The following is a 20,999-nucleotide window of genomic DNA, read 5'->3' as shown; positions in this document are numbered from 1 at the left end:
TTTTGCTGAAAGCTGAATTGAAGCTGAACTATTTAAAAAAAGGTGAATTTTTTGCTTTTCCTAAAATAGCTTAAATGTTTACTATAAAAATGTAAAAACTAAATTGAAAAAAAGTGAAATAACCAGAACTGAAGGTTAATAGTTTAGCCTCGAGTAGATGCAACATGAAATAATAGCATAAATATCCTGTAAACTGTAAAAATATAATGGCTGAGTGCAAACTACTACTAAGACCATTTCAAAACATCATGTTAAAGTTGAAATCTCAGCAAGTCAAAGTATGCAAAACCATTTACATCGGAATGTGGAGAAAGTTGAAGAGATTCTAACAATTGTCCAATCATCGAACCTGCAGGCAGACTGAAACCACAAAGTAATTTTACCATTTAAATGCTCAACATTTTTTTTAAAATATCAAAAAGTCTTAATTTGAAAGAGTGTTTTTTTGTATGTGTATCATGTAGGTGAAAAACTGTCAGTTAAAGTGTTTGGTCAAAGCTCTGACACTGATCACAGGACCTGACTTAGCTGTGTCCATTACCATGGCAACAACTGTTTTTAATCTGCTGAGTCACTCACATTTGCTGAAGACACATGACACATGTAAATGTTCTGCATTTTTCTACTGCTTCTCATTCACACTCACAGGGCCAATGTTCACTGGGAGCAACTAACTTGGGGTTCAGTGTCTTGCTCAAGGACACTTTGACATGTGACTGGAGGAGTCAGGGATCGAACCAGCAACTGGGGGATTGGTGGACGACCACTCTACCTTCCCACGCCACAGTCACCCCACTTATAAGCTGCTCAGACTTTGCCTCACAAAATGTACAAAAAAAACTGTGAGCTGCAGAAGGCTTCACTGAACACGGTGATATACTTTATTTGACGATACTCAGTAAAGTGAAGGCGCGACGGCAATTTAAAAACAAGTGATTTTTCCTGGACCTCCAATGGGGTCCAACACTCAAACAACACTCCGCTTCTGGCCAAATACTGAAAGAGCTGTAAGTCCTGTCACTATAAGAGTTACGTTTTTTTATTTTAAAACACAAAAATACCCACATTTTATTGTATACTTTATTTATGAAAGATGAAAGCTGACTGAAGAAAAGAAAAGAAGTTGATGAAAGTTGGAGCTAGAAGTTAGAGTATGTGTGATGTCATCCACTCTAGCTGCGACAACATTCCACAATACACACTAATGGGGAAGTTGAAAGTTCACCAAAAGTAACTCAAACTGCGATTATTCAAAAACAATAAAAGATATTAAAAAGCAGAATACAAGGCTGATATCTGAAAGTCTTGTGATTTGCTGAAAGTTTGAATGTTTTCTCTAGGCTGAAGTATGTCTGACTAGAAGAGTAGCTAAAGAATCTCTCCATTTATTCAAATGAGAAACAATTGCTGAAAAATAGTATAATATAGTATAATATAAGAAGATATTAAAAAGCATTTTGTACACGTCCTTAATAAGCTGGATATTTTGAAGATTGAAATGTGTATAGCTGAAAGTATGCTCAAGTAGCTAAGTAGCAAAAAAATGTACGCAACATGAAAGTCAGAAGAAGTAGAAGAAGAAAGATTAGCATACAATATTAATGTTTAAATCAGTTGTCACACTATGATCAATGTTCTGCCTGTATTGTATGCAGAATTGGTTTCCATATAATACTAATATTAAATGGTCTTCACTTACATAGCACTTTTCTTCCAATGGGCACTCAAAGCGCTTTACACTGCTTCTCATTCACCCATTCGAACTCACAATAACATACAGTAACACACCGATGGTGGAGCTGCTATGCAGCTGGCCAACACTGACCGGGAGCAACTAACTTGGGGTTCAGTGTCTTCCTCGGGACACTTCGACATGTGACTGGAGGAGTGTGGGATCAAATTTTAGGTTAATTGAACTATCAATTTCTCTTGATCCTAGTAAATACTGGTTTATTCTGTGCTGAAATAATGTCATCATAATTTCCTTTTGATGAAAAAATACATTCAATCTATTACTTGGGCTTAATATGACCAAAACATTAAAAATCACAAATATAAAGCTGAGTATTCTCAGTCATAGTTCTTTTTGTCTCTTTCTTGATGACACTATTTTCATGCTAGTGTGAATTTAGTTGAGATAGACAATAGAATATGTTGCATATCCCTATGACCTACTAACAAAAATGAAAACTTTAATAATTATTATAACCTGGTTTATGTATCACATACCTCTACCATTAAATGTTATTTTTTACTAACCAATAGATGGTCTTATATCTTATACAATAAATAAAGAAAAACATTTCCAACCCTGGGCTATGGTTTAAAATATTAAATGTAACACGATTCCTCTGTGGGTCTGTATCTGTGTTTAATGTTGGGGCTCTCGATGTGCTGAAAGACAAGACAAAAACATGCAACTTGGAAGTATTTCAGTTCAATGACCAATTACAATTTTCTTAAATTTAACATGTTACATAGTAGCAAGCATTATTAATCCATAAATAAGCATGAATTATATACAGTACATAAATACACTATACATTATGTATAGTAAAAAGTAGCTGCTGATGTTACCAAGAGTCTTTAAGGCACATTTACTGTAAATGATTATCAAATACAGGTAGCAGAATTATAGTGATTTTTACATTGCACAATAAGTGTATGCCTTCATACACACAGTATTCCAGTGTTAACTAGTGTTGATTCTTCAGAGCCTGCTGTTGATTGAAGCATTGTTTTTCTGAAGCTGAGGTCACTCTAGGGAAGGTGATTACAGCTGACATAAACATTTAAACTGGCATAGTGACATTTACAGCATTATTATATTATATTGTTTTTTTCTTCCTTTATGTCCCTAACTTATTTCAGCTGTTAACAAATTGACAGTAAGACGCGATGGTTTTGTTTTGATCACAGTTTTAAAAGAATGACTCCATTAGCATAGATTTAAACAACTCATTCTCTTTTATATTTTCTACTCATGTGTGTATTTTTAAATACAGTAGTGTCAGGTATTGTTTTGGACAGGAGTTTTTATGTTGAGCATTAAGATAAAAATAAAGCATGCTTACCACAAATGAATAATGCTTTAGCTACTGTCATTATTGGGATACGTACAGTTTTCCATCCACTGAACATTGCCAGCTGGTGGAAGTCATGCTCTGTCTGTTTTATGTCTGTCTGTCTTCTTGGATTTATTTCAGTCAGTATCAAGTATAACAAACACAGTAAATGTTCTTTTTAATTTGCTCACAGTGTCATTTGGAGATTCCTAAGCTGGTCTTCATGTACTCATAAACTACATAGCTAATGCTGACAGCAGGAATGACTTTCATGAAGTTTGGCAGGATGCCCCGGTAGAGTCCAAAAAACCCATCTTTGGCTACAATCGTCTTCATTAGAGAAGTCATGGAAGGCTGGTCTGATGCATCCAAAGATGCTGAAAAGAAAGATTAGGTTAGGTAGCTGTAGTATATTAATGCACACTTTTTTATTCCCGTGCTTTACGTAAGAAATTAGACACTGGTTTTATCCAGACTGTTCACTTGTTGACGAGACAGTTCATTTATTTTATAATGTCAGTCCTAGTTTACCCAACAGTGTGAATCAAATCAGAGAAGGATGTTACCTTTGCAGAACTGTGCCACCACATCAACATTTTGGCCACTGTAAAACTAAATTATGCACTATGTAGTTATGTGTCATGTATGTTTTTTCATCACTGTTATTAAATATCAAACTGAGTTTACCTCTTGCCTGCATCCGTGTGCGTAGAAGTGCAAGTGGATAGCTGGCCAGCTGGCCACAAGTACTGGAAATGGTCCCACAGCCCAGTAACACCAGAACTCCCGGGTTAGCTGAGTCCTTCGTGTGATACGACAACCATGTGTTCTTTAGACTCTGAGACACAGACAAGAGATGATACTGTACATCACCATAACAGTTTAACACTTTTAAATTAGACAATTCAATAAAGTGCATTTTGTTGGGAAATATTACTAAAGAGACAGATATACATGGCATTAACTGCACACCTCATAAACAGCAAGGTCTATGCCGGCATAGGGAATAATGCCCAGTAAGTTTGGAACATAACCCTTGTAGAAAGCTTTGACTCCCTCCTTCTTCAAGATCATCTTTGCACAATCAAACATTCCTGAATATTGGCCTGTTTTCCTTAGAGTCAGTCGAGTTTTCAATACCTTAAAAAGAACAGACTTCTATGATTTATGTTGCATTTTTCGAAGTTTGGGGGAAAATTTGATTTTACTTTATGGCATTATGATGACACAGTGATGCAATAAGCCAACTTACCTCCATTGGATAGATAGCCGTCTGAGCTGTAGCCCCAGCCAGAGACCCAGCCATAAATCTCTTGTGCGTCTCAATCTTTTTCCCATCTGATGATAGTAACTTCTTGTACTGCAATTAAAAAAAGACATTATCATATACTACCTGTAGCACACGTATTTGTTACAGAGTTGTTATAAACAGTATTAAAGGGTATGAAAGGCAGTGCAATGATTATGATTTGAAGACGCAGTCGCTCACTTGTTCATATGACATAAATTTGATTGCTGTCTCAGGTGCGATCTTTAAAACGTTCATTCCATTCCCTCTCCACAGTGACATTACACCTCCTTCTATGAGCATCTGCTTGAAGCCCCCTATCACACTTATCTTGTTGTTCTTAGAGGAGTGAACCTGCCATAAAAGATATTTACTGGACATCTGCACATGCAAAAATAAAACCCAAGAAAAACCACATTTGGCTTTTTTCCTTTTTTCCATTTTTATCCTGTATTTTGTACCTGCATAAGGACTTTCATCCTGTCCAGAGGGGCAGTACCAGTGCGAGAGACAGCCCCCGCCACTGCACCTGCAACAAGCTGCTTCCACCAGTCATCTGACCTCTTCTCGTCTTCTGTAAATTCATCAGGAATGGCAAGACTGTCACCTATATCAAGCACCTAGTGATTCCAGAAACACATTTACTTTAGGTACATTTATGAACTCTCATAAAAACTGAAAATGTCAACATAATTGCCCTGAACACATTCAAATACAAACTGTCAGTCACTATAATCGATACTAAATTGATTAAATCTAAATTAATGTTTGTGCTTTAAAACTTGACAAAAATATCGCCACGCACTTTTGAAATAATTAGCATTTACAGTGATGTAGCAGATCTTTTTTTTTAGCATTGCCACAGATGTGACAACATTTGCAAACGCTCAAGATGGTGACAATTCAGTGTGACTACAGGGAAACACAAGAGTTTAAGCAGTTTGTTGTAAGTTCACTAGAATGCAACATTTATGGTTCTTGATACAAAAAACTAAATATTTAGTACAGAAAAAGATTACAAACATTAATATACAGTCTGTGAAGAGAAGAATGTTGTGCTTAAAGTGGAGCGAATATCTTGTAGAGCACAAATAACTAGTCAGTGACATCTATATTTGCATGAGGAGGTGGAGGAGACACAGTGTAGTGCTGTGACCTAATTATCTTGGACAGTCTATATTTCCAACATTGCTGCCACAGTGTAGGACTGCAAAATAAATCCATATCTAACACAAGAGGACTGTGCAACAAGTTATTCGTTTTTACTGAAGTTTCATCCGTAAAGTATTTCTACAGAATGTTTATGTGTTTCTGCATGCCCCATACCGAAGTGTGTTTCCAGTGGCGTATTATCTGTTCAAGGTTGTGGCCAGGGTACAACAGAAAGTGTTCTCTCCATTCGTTCCAATCCACCATCATGGTGCCATCAATGTCCATGCTAAATAAACACAAACATTTTTAATGGCTTACAATGTTGAAACTTTGTCATAAGCACAGTTGTAGCTGTAGCTGTATAAAACCGTGAATTGTACAGAAGCAATCTTTCAGGCCATCACACACTAATTAGGTTACAGTGTATACAACTCTAAATGAAACCTCTGTAAGATTTTCAGGGCATCTTCTTTGCTAAGAGCCATGCCCAGCTCTGCAAGGGACTGCTGGATCTCTGAAGCATCAATGCGCCCTACACAACACAAAAACTTCCGTCAAATATATGCTGCAATTAGGGGGTTATGTGACATTGTAACCGTCCTGTCGAGTATTTTATTAAACGTGTGGGCTACTGCAAAATGTTTCATTTTCTCCTACCGTCGTTGTTCCTGTCCAGACTCTTAAACGTCAGCAATAACTTCTTCTCGTGTTCTTTTAGATATTTGGTGAACTCGTTGAAATCCAAGCTCCCATCTTTGTTTTGGTCGCCAGACAACACAATTTTCTGCAGAGATTAGATCAAATCGAATGGTTGATTTGCCTTCTTACAGTAGCCTAATATCAGGGCGAGTCACACACACACCCACCCACCCAAACACAAACACAGCGAGACAGGTCATAAAACTGAGGAATTTCATGCATGCTGTGCAGGACGGGACCTTAAATCTTGTCAAGGATCCCATGGCCCCCCTAGTTTTACCTGTGCAGCACCCTTGCGGAAAAATCCCATTGCCTTGAGGCCCTCTCGCAATTCAGCAACATCCACTTTCCCATCCTTATTTGTGTCGAGTCTCCGAAACAGGTCCTGATATGACCGCTCACAGTCGGCATCCCAGCACCGGGCATTTGATAGTAGAAACGTCCGTAACGACTGATACATTGTAGACTACGGGTAATGTGGAAGAAACGTCGCGAACGTCCTGCAGTCAGAATCAGATTGTTAATTCATTTTCAAAATCATTAACAAATGCATTTGGGTTCGTTGCTGGCGATGGAAAACGTGTTTACAATTGCGGTATTTTGCAGGCTGTCCAGTGCAAAGGTGTATTCCGTAGCGTTTCAGGGGAACTGCAGTATCCGAGGGCGGAGCAACGAAGGCAGCGCAGGCTACTCGATGTTTTCTACAGAAAAGCAGAGACGACAGTCAAATAGAAAAGTGGTGAATTAAACAACCCCTGGATTAACCAAATGCATAATCCGGTTTATGAATCCATTGTCGGATTTTATGATCTGATATTTTACCCTTGTTCTTTGTGATAAGTCATGGTGCATTATAAAGGGAATTTAATCTTTTCCGTTAGAAGGACGTGTCATTTAAAACACATAGCATCGTATTTCCTACGACGCAATAATGCTGGTCCTCACTTGAGGGCGACGTTTCATCGCATACGCATACAAGGAAAACACACCATAGGCTCTGAGCCCCTGTCTGAGCCCCTTAACATGACAATGGAAACGTTTTTACTTTTTCTGTCAAGGGTGTTTTTTCAAGTTTTCGAGTGTTTTGACACCCTATTATGGTGGAGCAAAATGTATTTCAGGCTTGAAGCGCAAGCTTGCCGCACGTTAATTGTTTATTTTTATTTATTTTTTTTACAGTAACCCATATTTATTAGAAGTGTCGAGTTGATCGCGTTGAATATTTTCTATGCCGCGCATCTAGGCTAAGTTGAGTATCATTAATTTATGGGCTTTTCTACACTGCTTTTCCAAAGGCAAACAATTAATGTTTGAACTACAATGGCAAGTTTCAAGTAGAGCTGCGCTGCCCAATCACAAAAGGGAATTTCTCTGACGTAATAAATAAAATTTTCTGTGGGTGGGAAGGAGGAGATTTGAACTTTGAATCGATTCCATTCCTTAACATCATTGATCTCCCGTTCTGAGGAACACAGATGAGCTGAGTGGGCAGCATTGACAGCAGAGAGCAGAGAAATCCGTCCGTTTCTGAGACTGGACCTTGTTGTGTCCCAGACAGTCAGCAACGTGTAACTTAGTACAAACCATGTCGTTCATTCTAACGAAGAAAAAGAGATTTAAGTTTCGAGTAGACTTCGAATTGGAAGATTTGTCATCGATTCCCTTTGTTAACGGAGTTTTATTCTGTAAAGTTAGGCTGCTAGATGGAGGCTTTGCAGAAGAGTCCTCTCGGTAAGATTTCTCTATTTATAGCACCTGTTCGCTGGCTGTCTGAGCAAACCAAAGTTGGATTTACATTTGTTTTACCAACGTTAAATTCTTTTGCGCTTCACTTTTGGACTCTTTTTAATTCCGTTAACGCAACAATAACTAGCGTTTACGACATTCTATAACCAGCGCTTAGACTATTTGCATGTTAGCTGATATTAACCAATACCAATATTAATAAATGTTTAACTAGTTAGTTAGATTACTACACAACAAAAGCTAGCTAACCTAACGCTAACAAGTTAAGGTTGATATCAGAGGTAGTAACCTCAAGTAGCACTAACTAAATACATTTGGTCATCAAGGAAAGTGCAACTTTAAGGAATATGTTTGTGCGTTTTGTTAAAGGTAGCTAACGTTTAGCGTAAATAAATGCTTTTTATTTCATTCGTGTTTCTGTTATCTAGCGTTGTGTATTGTTTTAACAACGACAAATCCAATTCAGTTGCAAAGGAGAATAAAAGATAAAGATTATGCTATTGATTTTTACTGTAGCATTAAAATGAGTCACTTTGGAAAAAAAGACATAGCTCATGTCAAACCGCTACCCGTATTACGTTGCTATGGTAACTGTACCACCTCCGACCACAACTTTTTTTGTTGTTGTCTACGGGGACGGTATGTGACGTTTATAAAATATATTATACAATATTTCTAAAGTACAATACATTACGTTATCAGCGTAGTTTTGCATATTTATGTTTATGTAGCCCACAAGTTGCCAAAATGTATGACCTGTGATCAGTTTAAATTATGCTTGTAAAAGCTTCCTGTTAATACAACACCACTCAGTGCATCTTGTGGTTTATGCAATGAAGGAATATACTTAGGCCAACTGAATAATCACAAAACCTAATTTTATTCTGATTCAAATAATATACTTCTATTTAGCTTTTCTTGATGGTGTGGGGCACATCTTTATTCTATGGTGATACATGCTTAAATCTGGCAGATCTGTCAGTAACTTTTCAGTGTTCCTATGGTTTCCTATGATAAGTCTAGGGTTTTTGTAGTGATGTTTGTAAATGCATTTATCTTACAGGGAGTCAGTTCAAGCCAACTGTGTACACTGGAAGAAGAAATTCTCTTTTATTTGTAAGATGAGTGCCAACGCTGGAACAGGTGTACTAGATCCCTGTGTGTGCCGGGTGTCTGTACGCAAGGTACCAACAAGCTCTATTTTGTTGACATTGCAGAAATGCATATTAAGGAATGTACTTTCCTTTAGTAGAGTCAAGGAAGTTAATACGGGCTTGTGTTTGCTAAGAAAGTGTTTATGTAGATAAGAGTAGATGTTAATATATAACTATAATGCAACACCAGTGTTTTGTGCAAACAATAATAATACAAAGAGGCAGAGATGCATCAATGAAAGCAGTTTGTGAGTTAGTATGAAAAAGGTAAATGTAATCTCACAATTTGTTTTGCTTCTTTTAATTTAGGAACTGAAAGGTGGGAAAACATTTGCAAAGGTAAAACATCTCTTTCAAAGTGTGTACACTGAAATCTGTTGAAGCTAATGTGCACAGTTAAAACAATCTTATCTTAAAATCCATGTGATAACAGTTTACCTTCAATTGCCCTTACATGACTTTTTGGTAGAATCAGCCTACATACTAAGAATGTTTCTATGACTAGTTTCCAGCTTAGGTTACTCATTAAAGGCCTGTAAAATAAAAAAGCACCAAGTTAAACAATATCTAAATTATACATTTTTTAAATTGGTTCTCTGATTTCTCAAGTCTTGTTAATGCTTTAGGTACTAGTTTCTGACTTTGGTTACTGATTAAGAATCTAAAAGTAAAGCTATCAGAAGTTAACCAATATCTGTCTAAAAGATGTTTTAAAGAATTGAGTGATCTGTAGCAGCTCAGATTGTTGGAGTGCTATTTCAATGACCCAAGGTGGGATGGATTTCTTCATGCATAGATTACTGTATGTTTTGACACATTATCTTAGTTTGTACAAATAGATTCATTGTCTGGCTTGAGATTCATGAGCACTTGAGTTAAGGCAAACTATTACTATTTAATACAATCCATGCCCGTAAAATGGTTATGTAATAGTTCGAACCACCTGCTACACATTTCAAACTGGTTAATCTTGTGTGCAGCTGGGCTTTGCTGATTTGAACCTATCTGAGTTTGCTGGGTCTGGTAGCACTACACGAAGGTGTCTATTAGAGGGATATGACACGAAGAACACCAGACAGGACAACTCAATTCTCAAGGTATGTTAGTGTAAAAACTGTTTTACCAACAATGTTTCTCCATTATCTTGAAATAAACTCTTACTTTGCAAGCATAACCCTTATGTTTGCAAACTTGTCTTGCTCACAACAACGTCACTAGTTTACCAGCAGCAGTAGATACTATTTGACAAAGGTGGATGTATGGCAAAAGTGGAACGCCCTGAAGGCTTATTAAAGACATGTCTGAGCCTGTGATCTATAAACTGACTGAACCATGGAAGCAATTTTAAAATATTTACTTTCTTCTTGGGGCCCATACTAATAATCAGCTTACAGTTTTCAAAACCTTATTCCTAACTTTACGTTACAACAACCTTGCAAAACCTCACTAGATAAAACCTTTTCATTCTCACTGGTACAGTTGCTTCACAGCTTAAAATTTGCCTTTCTTTCTATAATAGGTTGTCATCACAACACAACTTGTGTCTGGAGATCCCTGCTTTAAAACGTAAGAGCTTTTCTTGACATTATCCATCTGTTTGTTTAATTGCTTGTCTTTTAGGTTTAAATATCATTTTACATTGAACCCTCTGGCAAACAAGCTGTAGTTGTTAGAAGGAACGTAATTAATGTATGCAGGCGTCTGTATCTAACCACAGAGGAAAGTACTGCAATCGCATCCTGTCTGCACCAAACTGAAAACACACTCTCTTGTCTGCCACTTACCCCCACAAAGTTTAAAACTGCAAAGTATTTTTCGGTAGCTAAGGGTTTACTACACTCACATCTGACATATAATCACACTTCTCCCAGACATTAATCTGCACACCCTCAGTAGGGATATGTGATCAGCTTACTACTGAGGTTGTATTTTCATTATATTCAAGAGCTGTATATTAAGCAGCTCATAACAAAGGACATGGTATAACATCACACTCCTGGCAAAGTATGTACCATGTGCACATTTCTTCAACCAGGCCCTGTATTCTTTATATTTCCAACACCCATTTACTGTTATTAAACACATGCTGCTGCCTAGGAGCTGTGTAAACACAAGGACAGCCTCGTCACCAATCCCACGCAGTGTTACTCATATTGTGTGGCAGATTTGCAACAGTGCACGGCCCAAATATGACGCTCATTTTTCACTGTCTGTGGGTTGAAGCCTTGAATACACCTCGCTCATTCCTATATTAAACTTACGGTTTTTGTGATATCATCTGCTAAATCAGGAGTCACTAAAATCTAATTTTGTTTTATTTAATGGGGGGGGGGGTTTAATGTGTGGATGTCTTATGTGGATGCACTTATGAACAAACCACACAGAATAGTATATTATATAACATATTTTTTTTAAATATAGGTAAGTGTAAAATGCCTGAATAAGGTGAACATAAGATTTTAAGTACAAGTACTTATGCTAGATAGTTCATTACTCAATTAAAAAAATGTAGGTTAAATTCAGAACGTGTCAGTCCTACACAGAACACCTTATCAATAGGGTCACTGCTTCTTGCTTTCCTTTTAGTCCTCCATCTACAGCCATGACTCTGGGAATCTCACAGGCTGAAGCAGAGTGTCTCCTTGAGGACAGAAAAGGAGGGGAGAAATCCAGTTCTCTCAATGGTATGTGCATGCAATCTAAAACTTAAAAGAGTTTGGTCTTTGTTGCCTACTTTCAACATTTCATTGTTATCTTTCTGCTCATGACAACAGCAAAGATTTTGAGTTAGACAGTTTTGATAAAGTTCTTTTAAAACACATCCTTCATAGGGTACTATTATTTTTCATTGGTAAACAGTAACATTTTCAAAATCCTTTGAATAAAAACATTATGTAGAAACTCATTCTCCTTAAAATATAAATTCAGTCATTTTCTGAATTAATGGTATCACCCATACAGATGCCAAACCAACAATGAATCTCGTCTATTTGCTTTTAGTGCCTGTCAGTATGTAGTCTGAATTAGTTTATTTGTCTCTCCTGTAGACCTCAATTATTGTCAAAAAACATTTGAAACACATCAGCCAGACAACACTCAACTGGTTGACATATTTCTTAATTCCCAAACAAATCAATGACATACTTTTAAAAATGTTTGCCCATGGAATGTTTCTTTATGGCCTGGGATAGGAAGCTACCCACACTTTCGTCCTTGTAAATGACCATAACCCTCTTACACCTTTTTTTTTAGCAACTTCAATAAAGTCGGTATCTGTCCCAGAGGAGCTGGTCAAATACGGCCACTCTAGAACATCCAGCTATGCAAGTCAGCAGTCAAAACTCTCAGGTACCAGACACATGTTTTTTTTACCTTCAAACAAAGGCAAAATGATTAATATATTATTAACACGTTGCAGAAATCCTAAGCATATCCTTTCACATCTCCCGTAGGCTACAGCTCAAACCACTCGAGTTTAACAAATCTGAGCCATAAGAGGAGTGTGTCAGGAGGTTCTGCCTCCACAGGCATTGGCAGCATCCTGGAACCTAATGATCAGCAGACAGAGAAAGGAGAGAAAGAGTTCAGGACCACTCCCCCAGCCTGTGCAACCTGTCATCATGCTACCGAACACCCTTCCTCCCCCTCCAAAGCTCTACGGTAATACATGCAGTTCCGCAGGGTCTTAGCACACAGTTTTGTTACCTTTGAGTACAATAACCTTGTTATAAACAAGACTAAGATTGTGTCATTTTCCTGGGTCAAGTAAATATATATAAAATGTATTTTTGTATTTTCCAGTTTTAGACAATTTTTTTTATTTTTACGTTTTGGTTTCTCCATTAGACATCTAGTAAAGCAGGATTCAGTGGAAAATCAGCTAAAGAGAGTCGATGCCACCAGGGTGGATGCTGACGACATAATAGAGAAAATCCTACAGAGCCAGGATTTCAGTGGTGGCTTGCTGGACTCAAGTGCTGAGGGTGTGTACATTTAATCTGTAACTTAGTGAACTTATGAAGGCTAGTTTGAAAAGTTGGTATGTGACCAAATTACTTTTATATGTTGCAATGCAACAACACAATCTTCCCTAAATGTTCAAAGTCTGCAGTATCTCTAAAGAAAAAGAATATTTAGTACTGATTATAATATTGTCCATGTTTATGATTTGCCATCATAAACATGGACAATATTTTGCCCTTTGAAAGATTTAATTTATTGCTGCTTTGTTTGTTGTCACCTGTCATTTCTACTTTACTATGAAATCCCCCAGCCAATTGTACTTTATTTTTAGAAATGCTTGAAAGTGTGAACCAGGCGTTTTCAAATCCAACAGTGCAAACTGATTGAAAGTTGTTTATTTCTAATGTGTGTGTTTTTGTGTGTGTGTGTGTGTGTGTGTGTGTGTGTGTATGTTGGTGCCTTGCTGCAGAGGAGGGGCTGAGCTTATTTGTTGGTCCTGGTGGGAGTACAGCCTTGGGAAGCCAGCACACGAGGTGGGTATTATTATATAACTGTGTTTTTAGAAGTCAATGCAGCAGGCATTTATTACACACGAATATATATATATATATATATATATATATATATATATATATATATATATATATGTGTGTGTGTGTGTGTGTGTGTGTGTGTGTGTGTGTGTGTGTGTGTGTTTATGTATATACATACATACATACATACATACATACATACATACGTGTATATATTAGTAATTTATTTTTTTTTGTGAAAACTTCTATATTTTTTATTTTTGAAATTTCACTTTAATTATACATATTGCAAATAAAAGAAATGGTAAAGCCACATCAGACATCCAATCTCATTTCCAGTGTGGCATTCTCTTTCAGGGTTGCAGCTGGAGAGTTTGAGCAGGTGGTGATCAAGCACTAGGCTTTGTGAAGCATGTGATGTTAGAAAGGGTGCCATATTACACTGATGCGGCAGACACAAGACTGAGCAGTGGAGGTGCAACCAGAACTTGGTCCTGCCACTCTCTAGGAGATTTTATTTCTCTTATGCAATCCCTCTGCATATGATCTAGAGCTTGTGTTGACCGGGAGAGCCCTCTTGTGTACAAGAAGTGGAGGTGAAGACGCCATTATTGCCACATTTTGGAAATTATTAAAACATAAAATCAGACGGGTATTATTGCATTTTTGCAGTTGACAAGCTGACGTGTTTCTCTTAAACACAGAGAGACAGAGAGACTGAGCACAGAAAAAAACAGGCGCTATATTAAGACAGAGAAACTGTATCTGTCCCGGTAGCACCATATATCGAAGTAATATAAATAGAAAGTTAAAATGTATGCACATGGTTACAACACCATTGTTTTCAGGCCCATTGCAGACATACACCTCTGTTCACCTGGTTGTGAAGGAGAATGGCTGCATTTAAAATACCATGAAGGTTATATATTTTGTTCCTTTTGTATAAAATATATTTTGTTTGTGTATTACTGTTATATATATAAAGTGAAAAGTACCAAATTTATTTTTACCGAAATTTTTACCAATTTTCTCACGTGCCAAAACTTGTATGTCGGTGCCAATTAATATGTCATAGACTGCATAATATTTATACAGTCAGTGAGGTACAAATTATGTTCCATGTATTCAAAGTCTGCTATGTAAAGCCCAGACAATTTTAAGCTGTTGTTTTTAAGATGTTGATGTTATATTTATGACCAAATCTGTCAATAAAAGTGTAAATATCGATGACACATTTTTGTGCTGTATTTTACTGGTTCTTTTACAAAGGAATATAGAGAATTTTACTTAGACTTAGATTACATTAACATGAATATAAAAATATAACACCAAATAAACTATTATTGCATTGTTCTGTACTAATTCTAATGAAACAGCAATTTTGTCGTTGGAAAATTAAATTTATAGCCAGCCTGAAAAAACACTAAGTTTGAGAAAACGTTTTCCGGTATAGAGAACGCGGTTATTTCAAAATAAGAGTGTGCTGAGTATATTGATGAGAAGAAAAATAACTAAACGTCTTCCAATATCAAAATATATTATTTAGACCAACAAATTATCTGTACTGAAATCCTGAATGCCATAAGTTAATCAATGTAAACAAATTGATGTGTGGGTTTGTGCTTTTATTTGCAAAAGGAAACATTCACCGAGTTAACGACTGCAATCCGTCCTCGCTGCACCACTAACGTTACAGTTCCGGTTCCACCTCGCAACGGCATTTTACGTTAGGTGGAAAGACGGCGGGAAGTTATTATCACCGATTTAACCTTAAATCGCCATCAAGAAAACGGACAAAATCGTTAGAAACAGGCAAATCGCCAATTAACCTTAATGGATTTGTAATCGGAAACCCCCTCGCGTAAACTGTAACCAAAGTGTAGCGGCGTGGGATTCGGCTAACATGGCTAACGTCGGAAACCAGCTACCAACACAGGCCGTTAGCAAGCCTGCAGCAGGAAAACATGGAAATGTACTGCCCCTGTGGGGCAACGAAAAGACTATGAACCTCAACCCAATGATTCTTACCAATGTCCTGTCTTCGCCGTATTTTAAAGTTCAGCTTTATGAACTAAAAACTTACCATGAAGTTGTGGACGAAATCTATTTCAAGGTAACGTTAACGTTAGCAAATGCTAATCCGCATGCTAGTTAGGTAATACCTGTGTAGTGAATATATCGTTAGCTTCTGTAGTAGCAGTGTACTGCATTTGTTAACTAACAAGTACCACTGAGAATAGACAGCGTTTTAACTAACGTAACATTAGCTCGAATTCAGGACTCAAAAGATTTGAGTTGTTTCGTGTATCGTTAGCTGGTCACTTATTTTCACTCTAACTTAGTGCTCATATTAGCAACTTGAAAGCCAGCAAATAACTTAACAACGCTAGCGGTTAAGCACGCTACTTAAAATTACTTGTGTTACTTGTTGCTGTTAAAAACTATAACATACACAGTTAATGCTTGTATTTTAAAAACTAATTTTTGTCTATAATTCAAAAGAAGTATTTGCTACGAAAGTCCAACAGTCTTTAACACCATTTAAGTTGGTTTTGAATTGGATGAGGAACGTCCAGGCATTGTCTCGGCATTATTATGAAATCCTCGGGGAGACTCCGCATTAGCTGTCCCACACGGTTGGTTGGTGTGTGTGTGATTGTGATTGTGTGTGTGTGTAAACGAGCTTATTAATGCTGTTAGTGTGCCGACAGGTAACTCACGCTGAGCCTTGGGAAAAAGGAAGCAGAAAGACTGCAGGCCAGACTGGAATGTGCGGAGGGGTAAGTGAGAAGTACGTGCTTTTTATATTCCCCATCTTTTCCCCCTCTACATTTTCCTCGGTATTTTTCTAATTACTTTATAAGACTCACAGCTAAGGCCAGTTAGCTGTGGAAAAAAATCAGTAGGACTAGAATTACTATTCTAATAATTATATAATAATCTTCTTTGTCAGGTACGTGGAGTTGGGACTGGCGGTATTGTCTCTACTGCTTTTTGTCTTCTATACAAACTGTTTACTCTCAAGCTGACTCGGAAACAACTGATGGGCCTGATCACACACACAGATTCTCCATACATCAGAGCACTTGGCTTCATGTACATAAGGTGAGTTGGGTTGTGACAGAGTCACAGTAATGTTTTTTGGTTTTTTTGCACATTTGGACATTTTCATTAAAAATAGAAAAAAGAAACATTTTAGTAAAAAATGTTAATGCAGCATCTCTTCAAAATTATGAAATTGTGTGTTAAGTGAGTCTACAGATAATATTAGATGTAATTAATAATATTCTACTACATTTCTGTGTGGATTTGCTCTACACCCTGAGTGCTAAACGTTTTTGAAAACACTCAATAAAAAACTCAATAAAACACAATAAAAATCAGTGCAGTATTTGAATATCTGGCATGTAAATGTTCATATTGTGTTAATCTGTTTTTTTTTGTGGCTTAGATACACTCAGCCCCCAACAGATTTGATAGATTGGTACGATGACTTCCTGGATGATGAGGAGGTATGTCACCCCGGGTAATAATTTAATGTTTTCTCCTCATTATTAAGTACACAGACTACACACACTACAAACTGTCTGTTTCCCTGCTTGTGATGCTCATAGCTGATTTTTCACCTTTGCCTTCATTTGGCTTAATTGTCCCCAGTTTTGTCTTGTAAACCCGAGTAGCTAAGTTACTTGCTCACTGCTCTGCTGCTGATTTTTATCAGGGTAAGTACTATATATGATGCTGAGTAATTCTTCTGGTAATATTAAGGCATGCTCTTATTATCAAGTTATTATCAGGACTTGTTGCACAAAACAACATTTGGGATAAATGGCAATTGGAGAATTCGCACAGATTCATACAAACACAAATTTAATAACATATTTCAAAATTTGCATGCAACTATTTTACTTTCTCCATTTTAATGAAAATGCAATTTGATCCCAGGCTGTGCAACCAGGCCTCCTATGATGTTCTGTTGCTTTTATATTTGAATTGATCATAAATTATTATTTCCCATCCAACTGGTTAATTCCCCTGTTTTTTTCTTTAGATGCCCATTGTGCAGCAGGTGAATTGGATATTGTATCTCAGCACTGTTGGTTTGTGTGTGTGAGTGCAAAGAAGCTGTTCTCTTCCATATAAAGTTTATAACTATTGAACTGGTGTGCACTTACCTACTTACTCAAACCTGTGCTTACATTGCGGGCAGTTTTTATTCTCAATAATTTAATGTGTTGTTGAGAGACTGAAAAAGGAAGCCAAGGCTTCTCTCTCTGTGTCCCTTTAGTGAGGATGTGTGTCTGCTCTCCATTCCCATCATTTATGGACAGTAAAGAGTAAATATAACTAACTTTTGAAGGAGCTGTTTAAACAAATGATACAAAGGAAATGGAGGGGAGAGCTAACATAAAATAACTTGCTTAATTATTCAATCTCACTTTGTAAATACACAATATAGGAATTGTCAGATTAGATAAGGCAAACTTTTTCTGATATTTATGGTTTTGTTTCTTCTACTTAAAAAAATAAGCTGAAGTCAAGCCGGGCACACTTGTTTGATAGAGGAGATTAAGCTAGATGAACAGAGGTGAAGGCTCAGTACTTGGTCATCACAATTTGCTTTTTCATTTGAGGCTAAATTAAAAGAAAAAAAATCAGATTTACCTTACTCCCTGCCTGCTTGTTAATTGAGTTTTCGTGTTGTTCTTTCCCACTGTTTGGTTCTAGGAGCTTGACGTGAAGGCAGGTGGTGGCTGTGTGATGACCATTGGAGAGATGCTGCGCTCCTTCCTGACCAAACTGGAGTGGTTCTCTACTCTGTTCCCCCGTATCCCAGTGCCTGTCCAGAAGATTATTGACCAGCAGATAAAGGCGAGGCCACGTAAGATTGCTCCGAAAGAAACACAGGAGGATGAAGCCACGTTTGCAGAGTCAGGGAGGCAAGGGGAACGGCGCCGCTCCAGGTAATATAGTAAAAGCTTTTGTGTTAACTTGTAGATGCGTTTTCAACATGCGTATGCAGCTTTTGGGGAAGAAAACTACCTAGAATACCCATAAGATCAACTTTAAAAGTTGTTATTGTGCCTGAAACTGCATGAATGTCAGAAAAGATTCTAATATGTATGTTTATTATCTAAAGATGGAAACCGCCCTGTTAGCTCATAGTGTATAATTAGCTCTTAGCTCCTATGATCTGCTTAAATATGTGTGGCTGTAGCTGGTTTTACACTGAAACTTCAGCTCCCACTGTTACTGCATGTTTAAGAGTGTTTAATGAATATTACTAATGCACTGTATTTGAAATGAGTTCACAGGGATTCAGACTGCTGGCTTTGGATAGAAAATGTATTATGTTGTTATGCTTACAATTTCTAAGACGAATGTACTAAACTGCTGTACAGAGTAAATAATCAGCATCGTTTTTGTAATTTTTCATGTAAACTTTAAAATCACTGGAAACTAATGTCTTTTGCAAGATCAGATCATGAAACTTAGGAAACAGTTACCAAAACTTGTGATTGGTTTAAAAGCCAATATCTACCAATAATACACCCATAGAGGTTCTGTAACTTGTTTTTCTGAATAGTGTCTGTTTACACATAGGTCACTATTGTTTGATTGTGTCTCTGTATCATGGGTAGGCTGGTCAGCTGTTCCAGTTGAGCCAATGGCATTCAATAATATCTAAAAATGCACGAATGAATTGTCTGAAGCTAATGATAATTTTCTTTTTAGGACACCCAGACGGACACCGAGTCCTCGGCGGTCGCCTAAACGGTCAAGAAGCAGGAGCCACCATCGCGAGAGAGACCGCCGTGGCCCTAGCTTTGATCGAGAGCTTGAAAGGGAACGTGACCGGCAAAGGAAGGAGAGGGAGGGCAGGGATCGGGACAGGGAAAGACGACGGTCGCGCAGCGCAGAGCGGAACCAAGACCGTCGAGAACGTAAAAGAAGTCACAGCAGTAGCCGAGACAGGAAGAGTGAACGCAAAGACAAAGAAAGAGACGGTGGAGATGATAGGACCAGGAGGAAGGACAGGGATCACCATAAAGATAGAGGCAGTGAGAGGGAGAGATCCAGAGACAAAAAGAGCAGAGGAGAGACTGATGACAGGAGGCATAAAGATGACAGGGAAAGGCACAGAGAAGAGAGGAAGGGCAAAAGGTCAAGTCGGAGTCGAAGCAGGGAGAGAAAGCACAAAAGTGGGGGAGAAGAGAAGAGCAGGAAAAGAGAGCGCAGCCACAGCAGAGAGAAAGACAGGGAGAGAGATGGAGAACAGCGTTCTCACAAACGTAGTCGTAGCAAAGAGAGGAGTCATCATCAGCGTGAGTCTAGCAATGATCATAGTAAACACAGTGAGCGCAGAAGGAGTCTGAGCACTGAGTAAATATCACCTTGGAGCAATATTTCTTCTACTCCTGTGTTTTTCTTCTTTTTCCTACCCAGTTGTCTGGTCTTTAACTTGTGCTAAAAAGAAGGAATGTAAGCACGTCTGACATCTGGCATTGTTGTCTTTGCCAATGTAAAGTTGCTTTATGTTTGTTTTTTCTGCCTTCTTCACTCCCTATTAGACCATTGGTAGTCTTCACTTGAAATTTAAAAAAGTGAAAAATGGCATTTTAATTTTATACTGTTCATTCATTTGCCCCGGGAAGAAATGGGTTTGTACATAATGTTCCGGAGGCTGTCTATACACGCCAAGTGGTCAGCATTGCATCCACTGTTAGGTTGGGCACAGTGAGTGCCAGAAAACTCAGCTCAACACTGTCATCATATAATGAATAACTGTACAAAAAGTCATAAATTCATATTCTTCATATTTAACCTTTTTTTTTTGTTCACTATATTTTTGATTAAACATTCTTTGAAAAGTTCAAACTGAACGGCTGAGGTTCAAATTCTGAGCGTAGTGGTGATTTGGACTGACAGTGGCTCAGTGCAAAGTAATTCTGTCCATGACTGTGTGTAGACAGCCTGAAAATGTTTTAATCTTCTAAAGGGCCGTCTGCAAAGGGTAATTGTTACCACACACACTTGATCCCTGCTTGTGCTGTGTTTGGATTATTGCTCTGTTGCATTTTGATTTCTAATAAAAGATTCTTCAGAATAATTTCTTGTTGTTTTAAAGGAAAAGGAATATGCCAAACAAGCACCGATTACTGTGGAAAGTGATGGGTACTGCACTCAGGAAAAATGGACAAAGTCTAAATGCAGATAATATACACACAGTTGGAACTGTTTATACAAAGTTTAAACTAGTGTAGTGGAATACCACAGTCCTGTGATAAATTCTACCTGTTCTGTATATGTGTTATTATTTTAGAAAGGTATTGAAATACCTGCATAATTATTTTGGAAGGTGTAGTCTATGGTTTTTGTCCTGTAAATCAGGCAAGGC

The 20,999-nt window shown here is 37.6% G+C and overlaps 3 protein-coding genes across 5 annotated transcripts; 2 read left to right on the top strand and 1 right to left on the bottom strand.

The window, feature by feature from the left end:
• Window positions 1-2,350: 2,350 nt before the first annotated feature.
• On the bottom strand, window positions 2,351-6,905 carry LOC137098791 (mitochondrial adenyl nucleotide antiporter SLC25A24-like). 3 transcript variants are annotated; one of them, XM_067475407.1, is made up of 11 exons: window positions 6,793-6,905; window positions 6,485-6,704; window positions 6,163-6,289; window positions 5,950-6,037; window positions 5,680-5,791; window positions 4,815-4,973; window positions 4,555-4,707; window positions 4,318-4,425; window positions 4,038-4,205; window positions 3,753-3,903; window positions 2,351-3,442 (listed from the first exon to the last, which is right to left on the bottom strand). In XM_067475407.1, the coding sequence occupies exons 2-11, from the start codon at window positions 6,662-6,664 to the stop codon at window positions 3,261-3,263; spliced, it is 1,428 nt and encodes a 475-aa protein (XP_067331508.1). In that variant the 5' UTR covers window positions 6,665-6,704; window positions 6,793-6,905; the 3' UTR covers window positions 2,351-3,260. The 3 variants fall into 3 exon arrangements, with proteins under 3 accessions (XP_067331508.1, XP_067331509.1, XP_067331506.1); XM_067475408.1 differs by having other exon boundaries at window positions 2,351-2,760; window positions 3,257-3,442; window positions 6,485-6,902; XM_067475405.1 differs by having other exon boundaries at window positions 6,485-6,904.
• Window positions 6,906-7,652: 747 nt separating this feature from the next.
• On the top strand, window positions 7,653-14,832 carry LOC137098804 (EEIG family member 2-like). The gene is made up of 11 exons (XM_067475422.1): window positions 7,653-7,935; window positions 9,014-9,134; window positions 9,414-9,443; window positions 10,085-10,201; window positions 10,624-10,670; window positions 11,691-11,788; window positions 12,357-12,452; window positions 12,557-12,764; window positions 12,951-13,087; window positions 13,537-13,600; window positions 13,958-14,832. The coding sequence occupies exons 1-11, from the start codon at window positions 7,790-7,792 to the stop codon at window positions 13,998-14,000; spliced, it is 1,107 nt and encodes a 368-aa protein (XP_067331523.1). The 5' UTR covers window positions 7,653-7,789; the 3' UTR covers window positions 14,001-14,832.
• A 456-nt stretch (window positions 14,833-15,288) lies between these two features.
• Window positions 15,289-20,711, top strand: prpf38b (pre-mRNA processing factor 38B). The gene is made up of 6 exons (XM_067474982.1): window positions 15,289-15,713; window positions 16,312-16,380; window positions 16,554-16,705; window positions 17,052-17,112; window positions 18,329-18,564; window positions 19,337-20,711. The coding sequence occupies exons 1-6, from the start codon at window positions 15,504-15,506 to the stop codon at window positions 19,986-19,988; spliced, it is 1,380 nt and encodes a 459-aa protein (XP_067331083.1). The 5' UTR covers window positions 15,289-15,503; the 3' UTR covers window positions 19,989-20,711.
• Window positions 20,712-20,999: the final 288 nt, after the last annotated feature.

This window comes from Channa argus, chromosome 14, assembly GCF_033026475.1.
Source record: "Channa argus isolate prfri chromosome 14, Channa argus male v1.0, whole genome shotgun sequence".
Taxonomy (NCBI): domain Eukaryota; kingdom Metazoa; phylum Chordata; class Actinopteri; order Anabantiformes; family Channidae; genus Channa; species Channa argus.
Note: the sequence above shows the minus strand (reverse complement) of the source record. Positions and strands in the feature narration are given on the sequence as shown.

Coding starts and splice junctions, on each gene's coding strand:
- LOC137098804 (XM_067475422.1), top strand. CDS start 7,790: ATGTCGTTCATTCTAACGAAGAAAAAGAGATTTAAGTTTCGAGTAGAC. Junction 7,936..9,013: donor TTTGCAGAAGAGTCCTCTCG/GTAAGATTTCTC, acceptor TTTATCTTACAG/GGAGTCAGTTCAAGCCAACT. Junction 9,135..9,413: donor GCCGGGTGTCTGTACGCAAG/GTACCAACAAGC, acceptor CTTTTAATTTAG/GAACTGAAAGGTGGGAAAAC.
- LOC137098791 (XM_067475407.1), bottom strand. CDS start 6,664: ATGTATCAGTCGTTACGGACGTTTCTACTATCAAATGCCCGGTGCTGG. Junction 5,792..5,949: donor GCCCTGAAAATCTTACAGAG/GTTTCATTTAGA, acceptor GTGTTTATTTAG/CATGGACATTGATGGCACCA. Junction 4,426..4,554: donor AATTTATGTCATATGAACAA/GTGAGCGACTGC, acceptor TTTTAATTGCAG/TACAAGAAGTTACTATCATC.
- prpf38b (XM_067474982.1), top strand. CDS start 15,504: ATGGCTAACGTCGGAAACCAGCTACCAACACAGGCCGTTAGCAAGCCT. Junction 15,714..16,311: donor TGGACGAAATCTATTTCAAG/GTAACGTTAACG, acceptor GTGTGCCGACAG/GTAACTCACGCTGAGCCTTG. Junction 16,381..16,553: donor AGACTGGAATGTGCGGAGGG/GTAAGTGAGAAG, acceptor CTTCTTTGTCAG/GTACGTGGAGTTGGGACTGG.